This window comes from Galeopterus variegatus, unplaced genomic scaffold (genome assembly GCF_000696425.1).
Source record: "Galeopterus variegatus unplaced genomic scaffold, G_variegatus-3.0.2 Scaffold6007, whole genome shotgun sequence".
In the NCBI taxonomy this organism is placed as follows: domain Eukaryota; kingdom Metazoa; phylum Chordata; class Mammalia; order Dermoptera; family Cynocephalidae; genus Galeopterus; species Galeopterus variegatus.
The window spans coordinates 84445-104194 of NW_007732118.1; the positions used below are offsets into that span (position 1 = coordinate 84445).

Below are 19750 nucleotides of genomic sequence, written 5' to 3' on the forward strand. Positions count from 1 at the left end.
ACATAGTAGGAGACACCTAATCAATCACATTGATTAAAGAACAGCTAATAGAACATTCTATTCTGTTAGGTTTTTAAATATGTAACATGCTCATAAGGATACAGAGTTAGGAGCGTGGTGGGGGCAGAGGGGCGAGAGGGTAGATAGGGTGAGGGCTGCATCTGTTAAGCAAAATCAGCAAAGAAAAGAGCACCAGTCTTGTGGTGAGATGATCTGACTCCATCACTTGCTTTGTGGCCTTGAGTAAGTTAAGTGATGCTTGGGTGTTGGGATTCTCAATTGTAAAATGGAGATAATAACACTTGGTTGACCAACCTTGAGAAGATCGTAATTTCTGAAAGTGACTCGTAAACTTATAAAATGTGAGTTCTATTTGTTGATATTGATGATCACTAGAATAAAATCCATTCACAGGTATCACTTGCATTTATTATAAGAATGCCGTTAAGAATGAATTTCCCGGGGCTGGCCCGGTGGCGCACTGCTACAGTGTGCCGCTTGGGAGCGTGGTGGCGCTCCCGCCGAGGGTTGCGATCCCGTTGCCGGTCCCGGTCCGGTACGGGGGCGACACTGAGGGTTGTGATCAGTTGCCGGACACGGAAAAAGACAAAAAGGAAAAAAAAAAAAAAAAAAAAAGAATGAATTTCCCCTGACAGTCCATCACTCTACTAGCAAAGTTGTGAAATGAAGCTATTTATTGTACCTTTCTATGCTAGATGTTGCTAGATTTTGGCAGCTCTAAAATTCTGGGCTTCTCCCCTTCATAAGGCTGGTGAAGTCAGCCATAATGTGGAATCTCCTGGCAAAGAAAAGTCTGGCTGCTGATGCTCTGTTTTGGTGGGCACTGTGGGTTCCCTAGCTATCTGAAACTACAATAACATATTGGCTAGAAATGCTAAAAAAAAAAAAAGATAACAAAAAACTCAAGGGAACTTAAAATGGTGACTCATGAGGCCTTTTGCCACTTATTTGAGATGGTAATTCAGAGCATCACTGGGATTTAATCACTGACTAAAATTCAGCTTTCACTGTCAGCTCCCACTCCACCCCAAAATAGTCTCTGGCAGTGATATAGACCCTGGAAGACAACAGAAACTGTACTCAGAAAACTCAGACTCCCCAGCCGAGGTGAGTTAGGACGCCCCACCAACTCCACTTCCAGCTACCCACGTGTTTCCTGGACTTGGCCACCTCCGTCCCTCAGTGTCTACCTTGTTGGCAGCCTCTGATGACCAAAGACTGGTGCTCTTGGTCAGCTTATTTCTGCACCTTACATGCTCAATGTGCTTAGCTGCCTTTGAAGTGCTTTGGGAACATATTAAATTCGGAAAAGCCATTTCTGACGGATGTTAGTATTGAGTTAATTACATGAAAGCGCACCGTGGGATCATGTTTAGTGCTCTTTATTAGACTTCCAAACATGAGAGAAAGGGCAGTGCCGTTCACTCATTTTAATTGTGTCAGCATGCTGCTGGGGACTGTGGTTAGTTAAGAAAAGCGTTAGTAGTATTTCCAAATCACCTTAAGCGGAGGTGATACGGTTTTGTGATTAAATTTCTAAGCTAGGTAGTTCTACCTGGGGAGGGACAGGCAGAGCAGGGAAAGGGATCCAACTAACCTCCTTCCACTTCATCTCCTCCTGAAAGCTGACAACTATCTTAACATGCCTGCCTCCTTCCTTCCGAGCCGAGCATTCACCAGTGTCATCCAGCAACATGTCTGCGAATGGAAAACATCAACAGCCTTAGGCACATGGGACAGCAAAGCCAGCTTCCTGACACCCCCGCTGCTTGTTGACACAGCAGCAGGACAAACCAGGTGTCGGGGTGCGGGGAAAGGGGGTGGGGAGTAGGGGAAGGGGTGAGGGCTGAATGGAGAATGCAACCACAGAAACCAATGGTGGACCAACCAAGGAACCAGCAGGCGGCAATGCACCTTGCCGAATGGAAGTGCAAGGGGACGCTCAACCAAAACAACAGCAACAGCAGCATCATGGATAAAAAAGAAAAGCATCAGCCTCAATATGCTTACAAAGAAAACCCAGATCGTGTTCACTGATGACTGTGCCAGCCTGGAATCCAGCCTGAAGGCAGGAGGATCATGGACTAAGCCATTGCCCCAGCTGGGACCTGCTACTATGGGGTTTGTATGCAGCATTCAGCTCGCAGGTCAGCCTCTTAAAATGGATCAAACAGAACGCAGCATGGTGGGTGAGGGGATCCAAGCTCATAGCCTGGAGACTTTGGGCACTGGAGCAAAGCATGAGAGCAGTCTAACGGCTGGGCTTGTGTTGCAGCAGACACACACCCAGACACACACACTCCAAGTGCACACACGCCTGTTGCCTCTCCATTTGATCTGCTGATCTGCTTATCCTGGGGTTCTCACTTGGAGACCAGAGTGCTGGCTGCAGGTCCAGTCCTTCCCTCATGTCTTGTGAGTCACTCACCCAGGCTGGTTGATTCAGTGAGGTTCAGGCTGTGCTGGGAGAGGCCCATGGACTGCCTTGGGGAGGCGGAGATGGACACCTGGGAGGGAGCCCGGCTGCAGCCACTGCCTTGAGACTCTGACTTTAGCCGGTCATTCTCAGCTTTCAGCTTCTCTATTTCACTCTGCAAAGAGTAAGGGTGAAGCTCACTTAACTAGGTGGATGTAATATGAACAAGACTTTTCTCGAGGAAAGATCTCAAAACTTGCTACAGGAACCAGGTGTAAGTAACCAAGGCAAGTAACACCAGCAGAGAGATTCAGCAGTGTTTGCTGCCTTTGCTGTATACAAAAGACATGTCTGGCAGGGGAGAGTCCATCCTGTCAGAGAACTGGCCTTTGAAAATACCTGTTTCCCAGTCTGCTGCTTGAGTGTTAAGTGAAAAAGAGTCTTATAACCTAAGAGGTTTGTGAAACTCTGGGTTTGACAGGTTTCTTTACTCCAGGACTTCTCAGAGCCTTTAATGAGCTGCTACGCATTGTGAATCTGAGTGTGCAGTATTACCCAGCCGTGTTTGATCAAAGAGCTCTCCTTTCATAGAGCCTGTCACAGAATGAGTGTCTCAGAGAACCTCCTTTGGGAAATACTGCTCTCCAGTGTGGTTCCATTCAGAAGACCCCACAGGAGTCTTTCACTCTGTGAATATTTATGAAGAGCCTACTATGTGCAAAGCACTTGTGCAATGTACAGAGAAAGGAATGCAAAAAATAGCATCTTCACACTGTGGCAGAAGGTGGAAGGAGCTGTCAGAACAAATCTATAGGAATATTCAGATGTGGGCACTAACTCTTCCAGCTGCAGGACTCAGAAAGACTACAGAGGATGAGGCATCAAGCTGAGCCTTAAGGGAAGGGTCTGATTTGGATGTACAGAAGGATGTGCAGTGGAAGAACAATATAAAACAGAAAGGCTCAGGGCATGGAAAGGGAGCAGTCAGTGGCTCCATCTGGCTTGTGAGTAGAGTCTGAAAAGTGGAGTTAGAGAGGGTGGCATAGATTAAGAGTAATAAGGACCCTGGAGAAGGCCTTGAAGACCAGGTGAAGGAATCCACATTGCATGCAAGAGGCAATGGGAGGAGCCACTGAAAGTCTTACGCAAGGGAGAGGAATGGAGTCTTACTCTTTCAAAAGACTGTCTTTGAGCAATAGGTGGGAGGGACTGAAAAGAGAAAGGTTAGGAAAGCAGAAGTTTGCCACTGGATCTGCATCCTGATGTACCCTTGGGGCTTGGCAGCAGCCTCCTGGAGCTCCTTCCTAGACAAACTTTGGCTCAGCCCACGCTCCTGGGCTCTCACCTGCATTCTGTTCATGGCCTCCCGGAGCTGGTCCAGCTGGTGGGCAGAGCTGAGGGCTTCTAGGCGGATGTCCGTCAGCTTCATCTCCTTGTCTCTCAGCTCATTTCGGAGCTGCATGACTGTCTCTGCTTCACTATCCACACACTCTGAAATTCTATAGAAACAGGAATATTACTGACGAAAACAACTCTGGGTTCATCAAGTCTTAGTCCCCTACTGACCACTGGTGCATGTTATTCATCAGGTTTGCTCAGCAGTAACCATGCATACCCAGCTGTCTTGTGGTTCCTGGAGGTGACAATAGCAAAAGCACTTGAAATTCACCAATTTTATTACTTCTATACACTCTTTCTTTGCAGAGCTCCGACAATCAGAATGGCTTTGGTGCATCCTTCTGCAAAATTCCCATAATCTAGGGATAAGCAGGAGCTGGCAAAAGGGAGAAGTAACCTTTGGCATTTCAACCCCCCCTCAGTGTGTGCACAGCTGGGACCCTATAATGATACACATGGCCCTTCAGTTCTAAACCTATTCAGAGAAGCAAGGCCAACTGTCTGTTTTAAAGATTTAGAAACTCCAAGGTTAAACAGCTGAGGGGGGATTATTTGCCAAAAATGGGAAGAAACCTAAAGATATGAGTGAAAGGAGTTAGTGTGTTTCTGATCACATTCTAAAAACTCACTCCCCTAAAAGTGTCCAGAGAGATCAACCTTCTTTAGTTCCCCCATCCCCCACACTGCTTAATACCCTCATGGCAAGAAGAGAAACATCTTCAGAGTCAGAGTCCAGAGAGGACGATGTGACGTAGAATCCAAGATTTTCTCTGAAATTTCTCCAGCCTGGCTACTTGTCTTCCTTTCTCACCTCAACTCCAGATCAAGGTGACTGTGGAATCCTGATGAGTACCTCTTTCTTTTCTTTTCTTTTTTTTTTTCCTGGTGGCTGGCTGGTCCGAGGATCCGAACCCCTGACCTTGGTATTATCAGCGTCATGCTCTAACCAAGTGAGCTAACTGGCCAGCCCCATCCCTCTTTCTTAAGAGGTGGTTCTCCTAGGCTGCACTTCTTACTTGATTAGTTAGCGTTGTTTTTCAGACACTTGGCAGGTCAGCACAAAGTGGAAGATTGTAAAAGTCAGCATGAATTGCAATATTAAATAAGATAGTTCCAATTAAAAAAAAAAAAGTTCTGTGAATTTCAAAGATCACAGGATCTGGGGTATTGGGTGATCCAGAATAGAAAACTTTGACATTTCTCAGACTGAAGACAGAAAAGAAACCCCCCAAAACAACAACAAAAAACCCATAAATAAATAAATAAATAGGAAAAAACCTCCACGTTCATAGTTACAAAGCTGAAGATGATCATGTCTGAAGAGGTGGTGAGCATGTGGTCTCTGCAGAAACGGTCACGTGCGCTCACTCTCCAAGACCAGAGCACTAGCTGTGGGGCTGAACAAAGCCTGACCTTTAAAATTGGGTGAGAGCGGGAAATTGTAACTGACAAATGTCAAGATGATCATGTCTGAAGAGGTGGTGAGCATGTGGTCTCTGCAGAAACGGTCACGTGCGCTTACTCTCCAAGACCAGAGCACTAGCTGTGGGGCTGAACAAAGCCTGACCTTTAAAATTGGGTGAGAGCGGGAAATTGTAACTGACAAATGTCTAAAATTTTAAAAGAGGGCTGGCCGGTTAGCTGAGTTGGTAAGAGTGATGTTGTTAACACCAAGGTCAAGGGTTTGCATACCCTTACTGGCCAGCCACCAAGAAAATAAAAAATAAGTAAAAGAGATGTAATTGTAGAAAGACAAGAAAAATTTAACACTTGAATAGCCAACTCTTTCCGACTGGCCCCTGAACTGCTTTGATTGGAGAGATACAAAGGGAGTAAAACTACCTCCTATTTTTAAAAGTTGTCAGTAACCAAGGAAGCTTCTCAGCTTCAATATCTTCTTGAAAAATCCAAGGAACTCCTGAAAATGTTATAATTATTCCCATTTCCTACCTATGAGGAACTGAGGCCAAAAGATTTGGGACGAAAAGGGCTAGAGAGACAGAAATGTCTTTAGGATTCAGATCATCCTTTCTGTCCCAGCTCTCTGAGTTTTGAATAGCCTGTGCTTTGTAAGGTTTAACTACAGAGATATGCTTTTTTTGGTTTGGAAGGTTTGCAGGAGAGCTTGCAAAAACTGGTTCTTTCTCGATAGGACTATGGTTTCCTGGTTTAAATGGAGTGTAAAGTATGAACAAAATTCCACAGTGACACTCTGGTCTTAGCCAAGCCATGCCATACACAGATGTTGAAGGCTCTAATTCATTGCAGAGAACAGTCTGTTGTGGTTCACACTGTGTCAGACTGGTCTGTCCAGCTCTCCATGGCAAGGCACTTAGCTCAAGTCTCCTTCACATGGCCTGTACCTTTTCTCTAGAAAGGTCTCTCAGCAAGTGAGATAATATTTCCTCGGCATCCACTTTGTGCAATACACCACCTGGGTTACTTTGCAAAGCTTGGCTAAACAATGACTTTACAAAGGGAACCAAACTAAAGTAAAGAAAGTTTGTGTTGGGAGTACAAGGTCCTCCTGTGCTCGTCCAATATTGACTAGCTCTCAGAAATGGTGAGGCCACATGGGACGGATATCCTACAACATGGAGATGATGTTGAAAACAAGTACTTTTGCAGAAGCCATGACTAAGTTTTAGTCCCTAACCCTACTGCCCAAGACAGAGCTTTCTCCCTTGGTCCCTTCCGTGACTAGATTTATGCTATGTCACCAATAATTTTATTGAACTTAACGGGTTAGCGTCTGCTTGGCTTCTGGTTCCTCCAGGACCAGGGTTTTTCTCTGCTTCATTTCTAGTGTCTGAGCACATTGACCAACATAACAGGTGCTCAGCAAATGCTTACTGAATACACGAACAACTGGGCTAGGTATCTGAAATATATTATCTTACTTACTTTGCACACTACTAACTCCATGAAGAGGTTCTGTAATTATCTCCATTTTTAAAATGGGGAGGCTGAGGTACAGACACATTAGCATGCCCAAGGTCACCTACTTAAAAATGACAGGAGGAGGATCAAAGCTGGTAGGTCTGTTTAACTCAAGAGCCCATGCCCCTTAACTATATCCAGTAGGTGCTCAATATATGCTTGTCCACTTCATGGATCACTTACTGAAGCTACCTGATGTACATTTTTTTCCAACTCAGTCTCTAACCCATTATTCCAGCCTATTCCTGCTGTCTTGTCCAGAGGCAGGGCTGGTGGCATAACCTAATTTTAAACTCCTCGAGTGTGGGAAACGTTGCCTTCCCACAGTGACCATTCCTTTCGCCCGCGGGTTGGGGAATTTTCTAAGTCCAACTCCTCTGCCTTTGGTTTCTTCTTTGAACTCCCTCTCACATCTAGATTTGCACATTCTTACAAACCCTTCAAGGTTGGAAATAAGCATTTGCTCTCAGCCCACCCTTTGGAAAACTAGACCAAAAACAAACATCTCCAGTGTCCACGGATGCTGTGGAATGTAAGAAAAGGGCTGGGGAGCTGACAGTCTGCCCCACCCAATCCCTGTGGGGAAAGTGGTTTGGAAGGAGAGCTCCCGCTACGGTCCCGTACTGCTGACTGCACCATCTCCAACCACTCTCTCCTCGTCTTACTTGGCCGCCCAGCAGCAGTTGGCCCAGTTCCTACTCCCTCCTCCAAAGGGTTTCGTCTCTCTGCTCCTGGGTTTCCTCCCACCTCGCTGGCTGCTCTCCTTTCTCCTCCTGACCTACAAATATCAGAGTGCCCAGAGCCCAGTCCTGGCTCCTCTGCTCATCTTCACCTCCATTCAACCCCTTGGAGAACCCCTCCAGTTTTCCAGCTTTCCATACCACCAATGACCCATGTCTCCCAAACCCTGCCTCCAGGAACTCCAGGCTGGGCAGCTTCTCCATATGGGCATCTCCTGGGCAACTCAATGCGGCCAAACCTGGGCTCCTGATCCCCACCCTGCTTCCATCTGTGTCTCTCACCAGCCCCAGGTATTCAAGTTGCAAATCTAGAAACACCCAAGGATTATTCTGTCTTTCCCTCAACCCTCCACATCTGACCCATCGCCATGTGCATCAACTTTTCTTCCAGCCCTAAATCCATCCAGGACCCACCACTACCATCAGTCACTCATTCATTCCACCAAACGTTTCAGTGCCTGGAAAACCAACAGAGTACCTACCTCCATGGAGCTTACACTGTGGATTTGGGGTAGGGGTGGGGAACAGAGAACAAATAGCCAAGGAAAGTCAGAATGTTGGGTATCAGGTGGTAATGCAAGGGTACTTCAGAAAGTTCCTGGAAAGATTAGTATTATCTTTTAATTCTGTTTTTCCAGGAACTTTATGAGGTACTCTCATATGTGTGCGATAGTAAAAAATAAAGTAGGAGCAAGGGGACGAAAAGGGGTGCCAGCTGGTGGTGGGGTGTTATTTCATGCAAGGTGGACAGGCCAGGCCTACTGATAAGATAACACTGAGCACAGAACAGAAGGAAGTGAATATTGAGAGGAAGAGCACAGCAAGCAGAGAGCACACGAGAGTGAAGGCCTTGAGCTGGGGAGTGTGACCAGAGTGTTCAGAGAACAGCCAGTGGGCCAGGGGAGGTGCTATCAGCCTCTCTGTGAACTCCCTCTCTTCCTGCAATTTTGCTCCATGTTCTTTATCCACAGAACAGATGGTGATCTTTGCAAAACACCAACTCAGATTATCTCACATTTCTGCTTGAAACTCTCCCACTCTGCATGAAATCAGATGCAAACTCACTTTGACTTCAAAGCCTTACATGTTCCAGGTCCTGCTTTTCTCTGTGGCCTCTTTTCTCACCACCCTCCCGCTGCCCATCACACAGCAGCTACGCTGGCCAGCACTCTCTTTCTCAGACACATCAAGCTTGTTTCACATTAGGTTCCCATGCTAGTAATCTCATGGGTCAGGGAGGCTGCCACATGCACACCAGAGCCCATTTCCTTCCCCTCTTTCCCCCTCGCAGCTGGTACAGCCCTGAGCCCTCATCAATAGACTGTGGGAAGAGATGACGTGAGCATCTTCCAGGCCTGGTCCATAAAACCCTCCTGCAGGATCCTGTGTGATCTGTCCCCTCCCCCTCCTGCTGGCTGGACATGGAGCACTGAGCAGAGGACTTGGACCCTGTGGGGTAGCAGAAGCCTAGTGACTAGGAATAGGCTTCACCGCACGGCAGGCTGCCTAGTGACTAGGAATATCTGCACTGGATTTGGACTGAGTCAGAAATAAACAGTCATATGCAAAGCCAGTGAGCTTTGGGACTGAGCTTGCTACAGCAGCTAGTGTTACTGACCAGAACTAACCCTGTGGTTCCTGCTGTTGCAAGGGATTGCAGCTGAAATGTCACCTCCTCAGAGTGGCTTTCCTGACCACCCCGTCTAAAGTTGCTGCCAAGGTACTCTGTGTGCCAGCACTATTTTAACTCACAGCATCAACCCTTAGTACTACCTGATTTTTCTAGTTTATTCAGGATTTGTTTAATGTCTATTCCCCTCAGCCCTTGCATATAGAGAATAGGAACTTTATCTGTCTCAAACACTGTTGTAACCAGAGCCAAGAATAGTGCCTGCCACAGAGCAGAGGCTCAGGAGTGCAGTGAACCATACTGTGTTATGTCCCCAGCAGTTCCCAGTCTCCCCAGGGGTGGGAATCTGGCTGTCATCCTCTTTAGTCTCTTTGGCACACCCAGACTAGTGCTCTGCTCACACAGGCCCAGGCTCTGGAGGCAAGAGCCAGTCAGGAATGGCTTGGGATGGTGGGTGGGGACCCAGGTATCAGCTCAGAAAGTGGCACTGCTGACCTCCTGCAGTGTGAGAAAGGCTGCCCAAACCAGTAGGGCTATCAGGAATGGCTTGGGATGGTGGGTGGGGACCCAGGTATCAGCTCAGAAAGTGGCACTGCTGGCCTCCTGCAGTGTGAGAAAGGCTGCCCAAACCAGTAGGGCTAAGACCATGGTCTGCCAGGCCTAAAATTAAAGAAGACCTCTAGTTCTAGTTAAATCAATAAATAAGGCATAGATGATGAGTTCATTTGTCTTCTGGTCAGCAAACAACTGAGTTGGCTGCTTTGGGATGACGGCATGCCTAAGACCTGTCCATCGTTTCCTTCTTAAGCACCCTGTGGATCAAATAGGACACATGTACTCAGCCCTTCGTCTGCTCCTTCACCCAAGAGAACGCATGGCACTGGGCTGGGCACTGCAGGGACATGCTGAAGCCCAGCTCTTCAGTGCTCCTCTTCCTTCTCCTGCTCAGGTTTTATCCTCCTCCATGATGCAAATCCACATCCCTGTGGCCACCTTCCTACCGGGATGCTCCCCAAGAGAAGAAGAGCTAATCATCCAAGTGGAATGGAGGCCCTAACATAACAGGGCCATGTTTCACGAGTGGGTGGGGTTGCTTAAAACCATACCCCATGTCCTCTTTTCCAGGCAGCTGGTGTCTATAAAGACCTGGCCTCTGGATAGGCCGGTCTTCTCACCTGCACCCATCGGGTGAGCCACTTGGGCAGGGCCTCAGGACTTGTGCAGGCTGCCATCTTCAGTGGGCTGGCTGGGAAGTGGACTTAGGGTGGGCTCTGCAGATGCAGCCTCCTGACAATGAAGGAGGAAGGAACAGGAAGAAATAGGCCCTTAATACACAGTACCTAACTTGGCCAACCCAAGAATCCAGTGAACTAGATATAATTAACCCCATTTTTACCAATGAGGAAACTGAGGTTAACACAACCAGTCTTCTCTTTCTAATGCTAACTCAGTAGCTATTCTGACTCCAGCCCCAGCTCCCCTCTTTTCCCAGGCACTGTCTCATCTCCCTGATGACTGTCCTTAAGACTACCTATGCTCCAGTTCCCCTTCTTTAATTCTAGGCCTGGCAGACCATGGGCTCAAATTGCCCCTACTGGGCAGAGCAGCCTTTCTCACGCTGCAGGAGGCTGGTAGAGACACTTTCTGAGCTGACACTTGGGTCCTACACACCCATCGCAAGCCATTCCTGACCTGCTCTTGCTTCCAGAGCCTGGGCCTGTGTTTTCAGATGGGGCACAGGACTGTCTCCCTATGCCCCAATGGAGAAATGAATAGCCAACGCTCAGTGGAAATTGCGGGAGACTGGTTGGGCAACAGTGTAGGACTCTTCTCCTCTATGAAACTAGCAGCCAAGGGAAACAGCACCTAGATAATGCTAAGTGAGTAAATGCAAGTCTCATTGAGCACAGCCAGCTGTGTTCCTGAAGAGATCTGTACAAATTGACTCAAAGTAAATTCAATAGGGGAGTTCATGGTGACGAGTCAGTTGACAAAATACAGAATCCTTTGGTAAGAGAATCGTCAATGAATCTTTCCATTTTTTAAAACTTCTAATTTCTATGTTGTGATCTCAGAGGAAGAGTCAAAACCAAATTTTGATCAAAGAAGAAAAGTATAACCTAAGTCTTGTCACGCCAGATGAACCAGAATTTTGGCACAAATTGCCAACACTCATAATACCATCTCCTCTATCACAGCAAAATGGTTCTGGCTCTTTTATATCCATTTATCTTGTTCAGTCCTTAGGACAGGATAAGTAGATAATATCCATTATCCAAATGGACATATAAAGAAATGGAAACAGAGAGATTAAGCAACTTGCTTAAGACCAGCCACCTAATTATGGACACTGTCACCACCAGAACTGAAATCTAAGTTGCCTTTCCCTTTCAACCTTCCCAGTCCTAAATCACTGAAGAACATGAACAGTCCTATTAAAGCAAAACATAAAGGGTCCCAAGGAGCAGATGTACCATAACAGGACCCCCCAAGCCATTGCTACTGGAGAAGGTTCTTAAGAAGCCAAAGATGTCACCTGACCAGGGTGACTTCCAAATACAGACTTACAGAGAATTGGAGTGAGAATTCCTCAGCAGTGGAGTGGAGCCCGTGGACCCATTGTGTGGCAACTTCGGCGATGAAGGCAAAGAAGAGTCCGTCATCTCCTCAATGTCTGAATGAGAGGACGCCGACTTGGGGGACCTCTTCTTCCCGAAAGCTTGCTTGAAGGAGCTGCGTAACTGAATATACAGACCGTCAACCCTGCAGGAGCTGCAAGAATGCTTAGGCCTTGGCTAACAAAGACATGCACACAAAAGAGTGATTAATTCTCCCACGTTTTCACCCCCCAGTGGAAAAAGGTTCCCAACAGCTCTCTTGAATCAGTGCATTAAGGGCAAAAGAGTTATCTGGTGTTGACAGCTCAAAGGACTGGACCTGTGGATAACATTCCATGCCTACTCTGGGTTCAAGACTAGATGCCAACAGCAAGACAGAGCCTGGCTCAGCAGATGGGTGTCAGGAAGACGAGGTGGCACAGCAACAAAGCGGGGTGCTCAGATGTGGCAACGGATGCGGATGAGGTTAGTCATATCAATGGATGGGTTAGCTTGGTATCTGATATTAAAGTTGTGGTCTTGCTTACCTCATTGACCTGCCAGAGAAAACGCAAGCAAAAATGGGGAAGGGGAAGGAAAAAAGACAATTTTTAACAGAGAAAGCCAGTGACAGGAAAAGCTTTGGACTTTTCAGACACAACATGGCTCATAATAAACACCACACACAGAGGAGGTTGCCAGTAGGAACACAAATCCTTCAAAACACTGGGGGCATCTTCCTCCATCATAAAAGGAAGGGAATAGCAGGTTGGGGAGTCCCCTACCATCCAAGTTTTTCCAGCTTCTCTCTGTCTGGTTGAAATGGCTATCCCCACCCTCCAGAGCATCTTACCCTTTTCTTGCTTCTTTCAGCCATCTCTCTATACATTAATTTGGAGGGGAGGGACATGTCTTCTTTTCTGAGCAATGCCTTGCTGTTACAGTGGTCTCACATGGCTGTATGGCTCTTTGATGTATCTACTTAGGAGTTCCTGCTGCTCTTCTATACAAAAAGATAATCTGATAAGCAGGAAATGAGCCATCTCACTTGCCACTCAAAAAATGGGTAGCTTTTTAAAAGAAATTTATTAACCATATTGGGGAAAAGGGATTGCGATATCACAATTTCCCCAAATGATGAGATGGACCTGAAAATTCTAATGAGAACATGAAGAATTAAACACAATGTCTTCTCTAAAAGCCATGAGCAGCGTGTACTTTCTAGGCCAAAAATAATGTTTCATCTTGAGAAAAGGTCTTTTAAAAAGTAATTTTTGGGGCCAGCCCGTGGCTCACTTGGGAGAGTGTGGTGCTGATAACACCAAGGCCATGGGTTCGGATCCCTATATAGTGATGGCCGATTAGCTCACTTGGGAGAGTGTGGTGCTGATAACACCAAGGCCATGGGTTCGGATCCCTATATAGTGATGGCCGATTAGCTCACTTGGGAGAGCGTGGTGCTGACGACACCAAGTCAAGGGTTAAGATCTCTTTACCAGTCATCTTTTAAAAAAAAAAAAGTAATTTTCTTTTTTTAAAGTCTTTTCTCCTTCTGAAAACATATTTTAGGGGCTAGCCATTGAGAATTCAGAAAATGGGCCATTCTGAAAATTGATGAGATTTTTCTACAACAATGTGTTTCATCCATGACAAACTGTGTGTCCAGCTGGTGGGTGAATCGAGATCCCATTTCCTCCTTCTGATCATATCTCCAGAGAGTAGCCACAGAAACAGAAGGATCTGGCACACAAGCCAACAACCCAAATCCTTGCCTCTACCTCTGCTAAAATGCTAGGTGTAAGAGGAGATTACAAAGATTAGACAAAATTAAGCTTTGGGATTAACTGAGGATGCTAATTATCTCCATCCTCCCTGATTTCGCTGATAAGCAAAAGTTGTCTTCAAGAAAACATAAACAAGTTTCATTTCTTGAACTGAAGAAAATGGATAACCATTATTTTACATGGAAAATAATTCCCTCTCATCACTTTGATCAGACCATATTTATTAATCGCACAGTAAAGATGGCAACGTGAGTTAATCCTATCTGCTTAGTCACAGCAAATGAGTTGACCAAAATCCATCAGTAAGTTAAAGAAAAAATTTAATCAGAATGATGAAAGGGTCACACGGAATTAGCCTTTCAGCTTGCCTCCAGTGCAAGTCATCAATAACCACAATTATAAAATCCCTACCTCTTCTATTGCTAGACCTCGCCACCCATCCAAAATGACACAAAATGAACAAAAAGTGCATGGAATGAATGAGGACACTGAAGCTACTATGAAAACACAATGGCATCAGCACTGACAAAGGAGGCCCTTTGAACACCAGCCAACTTCAGATCAACGTGGGACATTTCTGCACTGAAGACAAGGAGCATCAGATACCAGTCAGAGCTCCGCAGCCTCAACGGCAGAACTAAAAACTAGGCGGGGAGGGGGTGGTGGAACTTCCCCAGGAGAGCGGGCAAAACTGTTCAAGACACCATTGTACAAAAATTCAAATAGCTCATTGGAATCATGGCAACATGGAGAAACACCACAGTGGAGACTGATTCTATTAAATTTGCCAAGTACAGTCCCCAGTTTAGAGCCACTCGCTAACTCCTAACATTGATATTATGAAACTTTTATTTACAGAACACGTCAAAAAATTTTTGAAGAGAGAGTTGGTTTGATGCTATCCAAGGCAATTGTATAAACAAAAAGATAAAGATTATAATTAATGATAGAATAACTAGTGATATGTGCTTAAAAAATATTTTGGAATGAACTAAGAAGAAACCACTTAAGAGTAACTTTGTTCTAGTATCTGAAATTTTGTGGCCACAATATAATGAGGAAGAAATGACACATATATGAAATGAAAGACAAGTACTTCACATAAAGTCTCATGGAAGAGAAAAACTACAAAGTGGTGGAGATTCTATTAACTTTAGTGTTTTGCTGAGCACAACACTGATTTTACTAAAAACCCCAAACTGTTTCCTTGGATCTACCCTCAAAGGTCTGTGTTCTGAGGTTAAGAGCTAGCCTGGGCTTTATCTGGAGGGACACTCTGTCAGGCGGTCCCCAGGAGTCTTTGGCTGTACACTCACCCAGTTCTTCCTCTTCTTTTTCTTGGAGTCACTCTCTATGTTGCTGCCCACACTGGAGTGGCTAGTGGCACTGTTGATGCTGGACACACTGTCGGAGGAGTGCTGCCTGCGGATGCGGAGGTCTGCAGACTGGGCGGTGCCATTGCCTGGAGACCAAGGCAGGGTCGGATCAGCAGCTGCTGACTTGATCCCAATCCTTTGTCCGAGAGAATGGCCTTTAAACCGAAACCCACACACCCAAGGGCCTACTAGGTATTTTCCATTTAGACAGCAATTTTTTTCCTCACTGCTCGTTTTAAATCCTCGAGTAGGTGGGTGTGATGTCCTCTTTGGTCAATTAAACGAGGCCTATCACTCCCCACTTTATAAAAGGGAAGTCAAAGGAGGTTTAGGGAGAATTTCCCTGACACCAGCTCTCTTAAACTTCAAATAGGCACGAGAATGTGGTTTTGAACAGGGCAAAAGTCATCTTTGTTGTTAGCCCGTTCTCTCCCCTGCTGTCTGGGCTCTTGCCGCATCAGCCTTCTTCCAGTCCCTGGAAGGCCCCACTCACCTCAGGGCCCTTGCATGGCTGCTCTTTTCCCTCACCTCCATCTGGCCAGCTCTTGCTAATCCTTCTTATTTCAACTCTATCATCAGAAGGCCCAATAAGCGAAAGAACAATGATACTGAAAATAACAGGTGCTGTACAAAATCAAGTTTGCGGACAGGTTTCCTCATGAAGATGGAACTACACCTGTAAGTCTAGTCTTTAAGAGCACTGGTTTTAGAGTCAGACCAACTCAGATTCTAGTCCCACTTCTGTATCTTACTACTCTCTAACCTTAGAAACTGACTCTCATCTCTGAAACTCAGTGTTCTCATCAGTACCCTGAGGAAAGGACCAGTGTCACAGTCACACGGTTGTCGTGGAAGAAAACTAAAGATAGCTAAAGAAATAAAACACTTAGCACAGTGCTTAGAACACAGGAAGTGTTCCCTAAATGCTGGCTATGAATATTACTTCTATTACTCATATTATTATTACTGTTAATATTGTTATTGCAGGACGCAACTCGCCTGCACACCCACATATTTTTTAAACCCCAGCTAAGATACACAAGGACGAAGCAATTCACTCAGAAATGTTTTCCTGGACAAATAGGAGATGAACCCATTTCAGTTTATCCCTTAGCAGCATGTAAATATCAAAGTGTTAGTGAAGTTAAGGGCTATAAAACACCTTGACCCTCTGCCAATAGAAGTATCTTTTCCATTCCTGAGATACATCAGAGAGAGGATGAACTACAGTAGCTGTCTTCATAGAGGCCAGAAGTAACCAGATTATAAGTGTTTGCCTTTTGGGATCTGCTGGACTGACATGAGCTGGATTACACAGCCACCCACCATCTAGCCGGGAAGTTGCATCATACATTGTCAGGGGAGGGTTCCTAAAAGCAGGCTGGTCGTTTGTCTAAAGGCTGTTTCTCCTATGTTACCTTTGCAGTTGAGCTCCGGTGTGTTAATTACTCCATTAATGGCAGCCTGGGCAGCTGCGTTCTGTTTCTTTAACAGCTCAATGGTTTTTCTTAACTCATTCAGTTCTGAATCCTGAACAGAAAGAAGCATTGGTCATCCTAAAATCATTCTGTAAAGAGTTGGACAGCAGTACAACTTAGCTTCAACAGGGGAGGGTAGAGAATGAAGGAGTTCAACAAAACCTATCTCATATATTAAGTTGGATCAATTTTCAACAGGCATAAACGCATGCATAAAAGGAGTGGAACATGATTACGAGATCTGTCACTGAAGCCGTTACCATCATTCAGTCTAAGTCACATTTTCACTCAACAGACCTACTCTTTGTAATTAAATTTTAATGGTTCAAGAAGTACATTAAAATCTATACAATGATCTGAAATGAAAGAGAACAGTATTTTTAGGTTTGTTGTTAACTTCAAGCAGGGAGAAAAAAAAGCATGCTTTCTGATTTACCTTCTGCTCAGCTGTCATGGTCAAACTCTGGAGCCTGATTGTCATGTTTCCAAGACTCTGTTCAAAGGCTGCCACGAGGTGAGCCTGGAGGGGTAAACATGGCCTCAGTTATCATACTTTGCAAGGCAAGAGTACCTAGGTGCTGCTGAGTCTTAAAGACGGAAATCCTCATTGGGGCCACTTGATCTAGTCCCTGCCTGCTTCTTCAGCATCCTATTGAATCCCACTCCCCACCACTCTTTGGGATCCAGGTACTCCTTTCACTTGTTCAAACCCTGTGTTCCTTCCCACCGTAAGGACACTATTCATCCTCCCTCCTCTGCCTGGAATGCTCTTTCCCCACCCACTCCCTGCTCAACTAATTTTTACATGTCTATCTCAAGAGCTCTCAGCTCAGGTCTTCATGACATTCCCAGCCTGGGTTGGTTTCTTCATATTCCTTCTTGCAAGTACCTGTACTTCTGACATGTGCTTTGTGATATCATAGTTAAAAATACATGTAGTCTTGTGATTGCTGATTGATGTCTCTGTCCTCTACTACACTACAGGGATTATCTTCTGTTCACCAAGCGCCAAAATCATAGTAGAGGCTCATATTAAGCATGTTTGTAAAATGAATGGACAAAGTGGCTGGCATATTTTGCTTGTTATAATACTGATTAACAAAAAGCCATGGAAAAGCCATCTGCTACCTCCTTGGAGAAACCTCCAGTTCCCCCAGGGAGTTATGATGTATCCACAGGCTCCCAAGCACTTGTTAGCACATGACATCAGATGTGACTTTATTTTATATATTAAAGAATTTTACATATATAAGAATTTTTTTTACATGCTGCCAATTTTAATGAAATCAGGTGTCCAATTTTCAGAGATGTTAAAATGTGAAAAAAAAAAAAGTGTATCTTAGAATTGAGAAATGTGTTTTCCTGCCTGCCACATTCTCTGCAACTCTCTTCAAGGGCAAGAGGTAACTTTGTATCCCAACACTAAGCCATCTGCCTGGGACACAGAGTAGTAGGTGAAATGTTGGTTGGTTGAATGAGGATCCTGCTAATGTCATTAAAATCAGGAATAAAGAATGGATGCTTTTCAAACAGTCACGCTAAGGAATTTTCAGCAATCAAATTAAGAATCCGTTAGCTAGAAGCCATCTGCCTGGGACACAGAGTAGTAGGTGAAATGTTGGTTGGTTGAATGAGGATCCTGGTAATGTCATTAAAATCAGGAATAAAGAATGGATGCTTTTCAAACAGTCACGCTAAGGAATTTTCAGCAATCAAATTAAGAATCCGTTAGCTAGGATCCTCTAACCTCTAACCTCTACTTGTATAAATGGAACAGCAGCATGTCCTACAGTTAGAGCAACTGGGCAGCAGATGACATGGACCACTAGACTGTGCACTTGATGAGGGCTGACCATGTCTAGCTGCTCACCCTGGGCAGCAGATGACATGGACCACTAGACTGTGCACTTGATGAGGGCTGACCATGTCTAGCTTGCTCACCCCTGTGTCCCCACTGCTGGTTCAAAGCAGCCACGTGATAAATATGTGTTGGGTGAGCAATTAAAGGATTAAAAGAAAAGCACTTACATGAAGGAGGCAATGTGGCATAGGGGAAGGGAATAGGATTTAAGAGTCAGGTCTTCAGCTCTCATCCTAGTTCCTTCTGATTATCCATAATGCTGAGCAAGTCATCTAATCCTAATGACCTCAGTTTCTTTATGAAATGGGAACAATATTTATTTTCCTCCCAGGGTTATTTTGAGCATTAAATGAAACAAGGTAGGTGAAAATGGTCTACGAACTGTTGAGGAATTGCAAAACACAGGATAAATGGGCGCCGTCGGGGGAAGAAAGAGGTTTGGGAATGAGAAAGTAACAAAAGAAACTATGAGAGGAGATGTACTACCTGAGAACGCAGGTGTAGGGAGGGGGAGTAGATACACAGAGGCTACAGGAAGCATGAGAAGGAGGGGATACTTGGGGAGAGTCTGGGAAGAAGTAAAACTTGATCATGCTGTAATATTCTAGAAGAAAAGATGACTGGTACACACAGTGAAGAATAAAAGCCGGATAACAAAAGAGGGAGGGGACAGGAGGAGAGAAGGCTTTGCTCTGGCTGTGAGGAGGGTCAGTGACATTTCAATCTAAGGAGAGATCTGAGGATTGAATCAGAGGCCTCAGTTACTAGACTTCATCAAGCAGAGATGGTCAAGGCTAAGACATCTCTAGATTCAGCTGTTGGCAGGAGCAGGACCACCTGCAATAGAAATGTTAAGTGGAATAGCTAGTTTCTTTCTGATTGCACTCCCTCTATTAAAAATAGAGAAAATGCCTCTGCGTTTTAAAATAGAGATATGCTTAGTTTGCCCTGGAGAATGTGGCAAAACCAAAGCCAATCAATTCAAAACAGTCACACAGTGGATGAAGGACCAGGCCAGGACATGGATTTCTAAAAGAACGTCTGCTATCCTTGCATTGCAAAGGAATGACAAAGTTACATTTAAATGACTGCATTTCCATTTGTTCCAATTCTGCATTTGATTGCCACCCATGATTCCAGTTGCGGGCATGCATATTTTCTATTTAATTAAAAACAAAAATAAAAACCTGACCCCATGAAGACTGCTACTGAGAAAGCGTTTCTGCAAGCTCAAAAAGAAACCGCATTTACCCTGCAGAACCCAAGGAACTCATTCTGCTGGCAAGTGGAAGGGCTGCCTTTGTGTCATGAGCGCAACTATGAACATACAGACTGGAGAGGCCGACCCAAGCCTGGTTCTGAGCCACACAACAGCCCTCTCATCGAGCGCCGTTCTCACATTCCCAGGGAAAACAAACATAAGGGGTATAAAAACACCTGAGGAAGGTGGCTTTGAGTAGTCTGTCCTAGAAAAACAAACACAGCTTGGTCTATGAGAAAGATGGCAGA

The 19750-nt window shown here is 45.2% G+C and overlaps 1 protein-coding gene across 1 annotated transcript in view; it reads right to left on the minus strand.

Moving 5' to 3' along the window:
* NAV2 (neuron navigator 2) overlaps nt 1-19750 on the minus strand; it is a 68774-nt gene that overhangs the window by 22776 nt on the left and 26248 nt on the right. Inside the window, exons 8-15 of the mRNA XM_008590338.1 lie at nt 16817-16900; nt 16321-16432; nt 14843-14988; nt 12291-12299; nt 11714-11886; nt 3783-3936; nt 2450-2612; nt 1619-1719 (exon numbers count right to left, since the gene is read on the minus strand). Of these exons, the coding sequence (XP_008588560.1) occupies nt 1619-1719; nt 2450-2612; nt 3783-3936; nt 11714-11886; nt 12291-12299; nt 14843-14988; nt 16321-16432; nt 16817-16900 (942 nt within the window). The remainder of the gene's footprint in view (nt 1-1618; nt 1720-2449; nt 2613-3782; nt 3937-11713; nt 11887-12290; nt 12300-14842; nt 14989-16320; nt 16433-16816; nt 16901-19750) is intronic.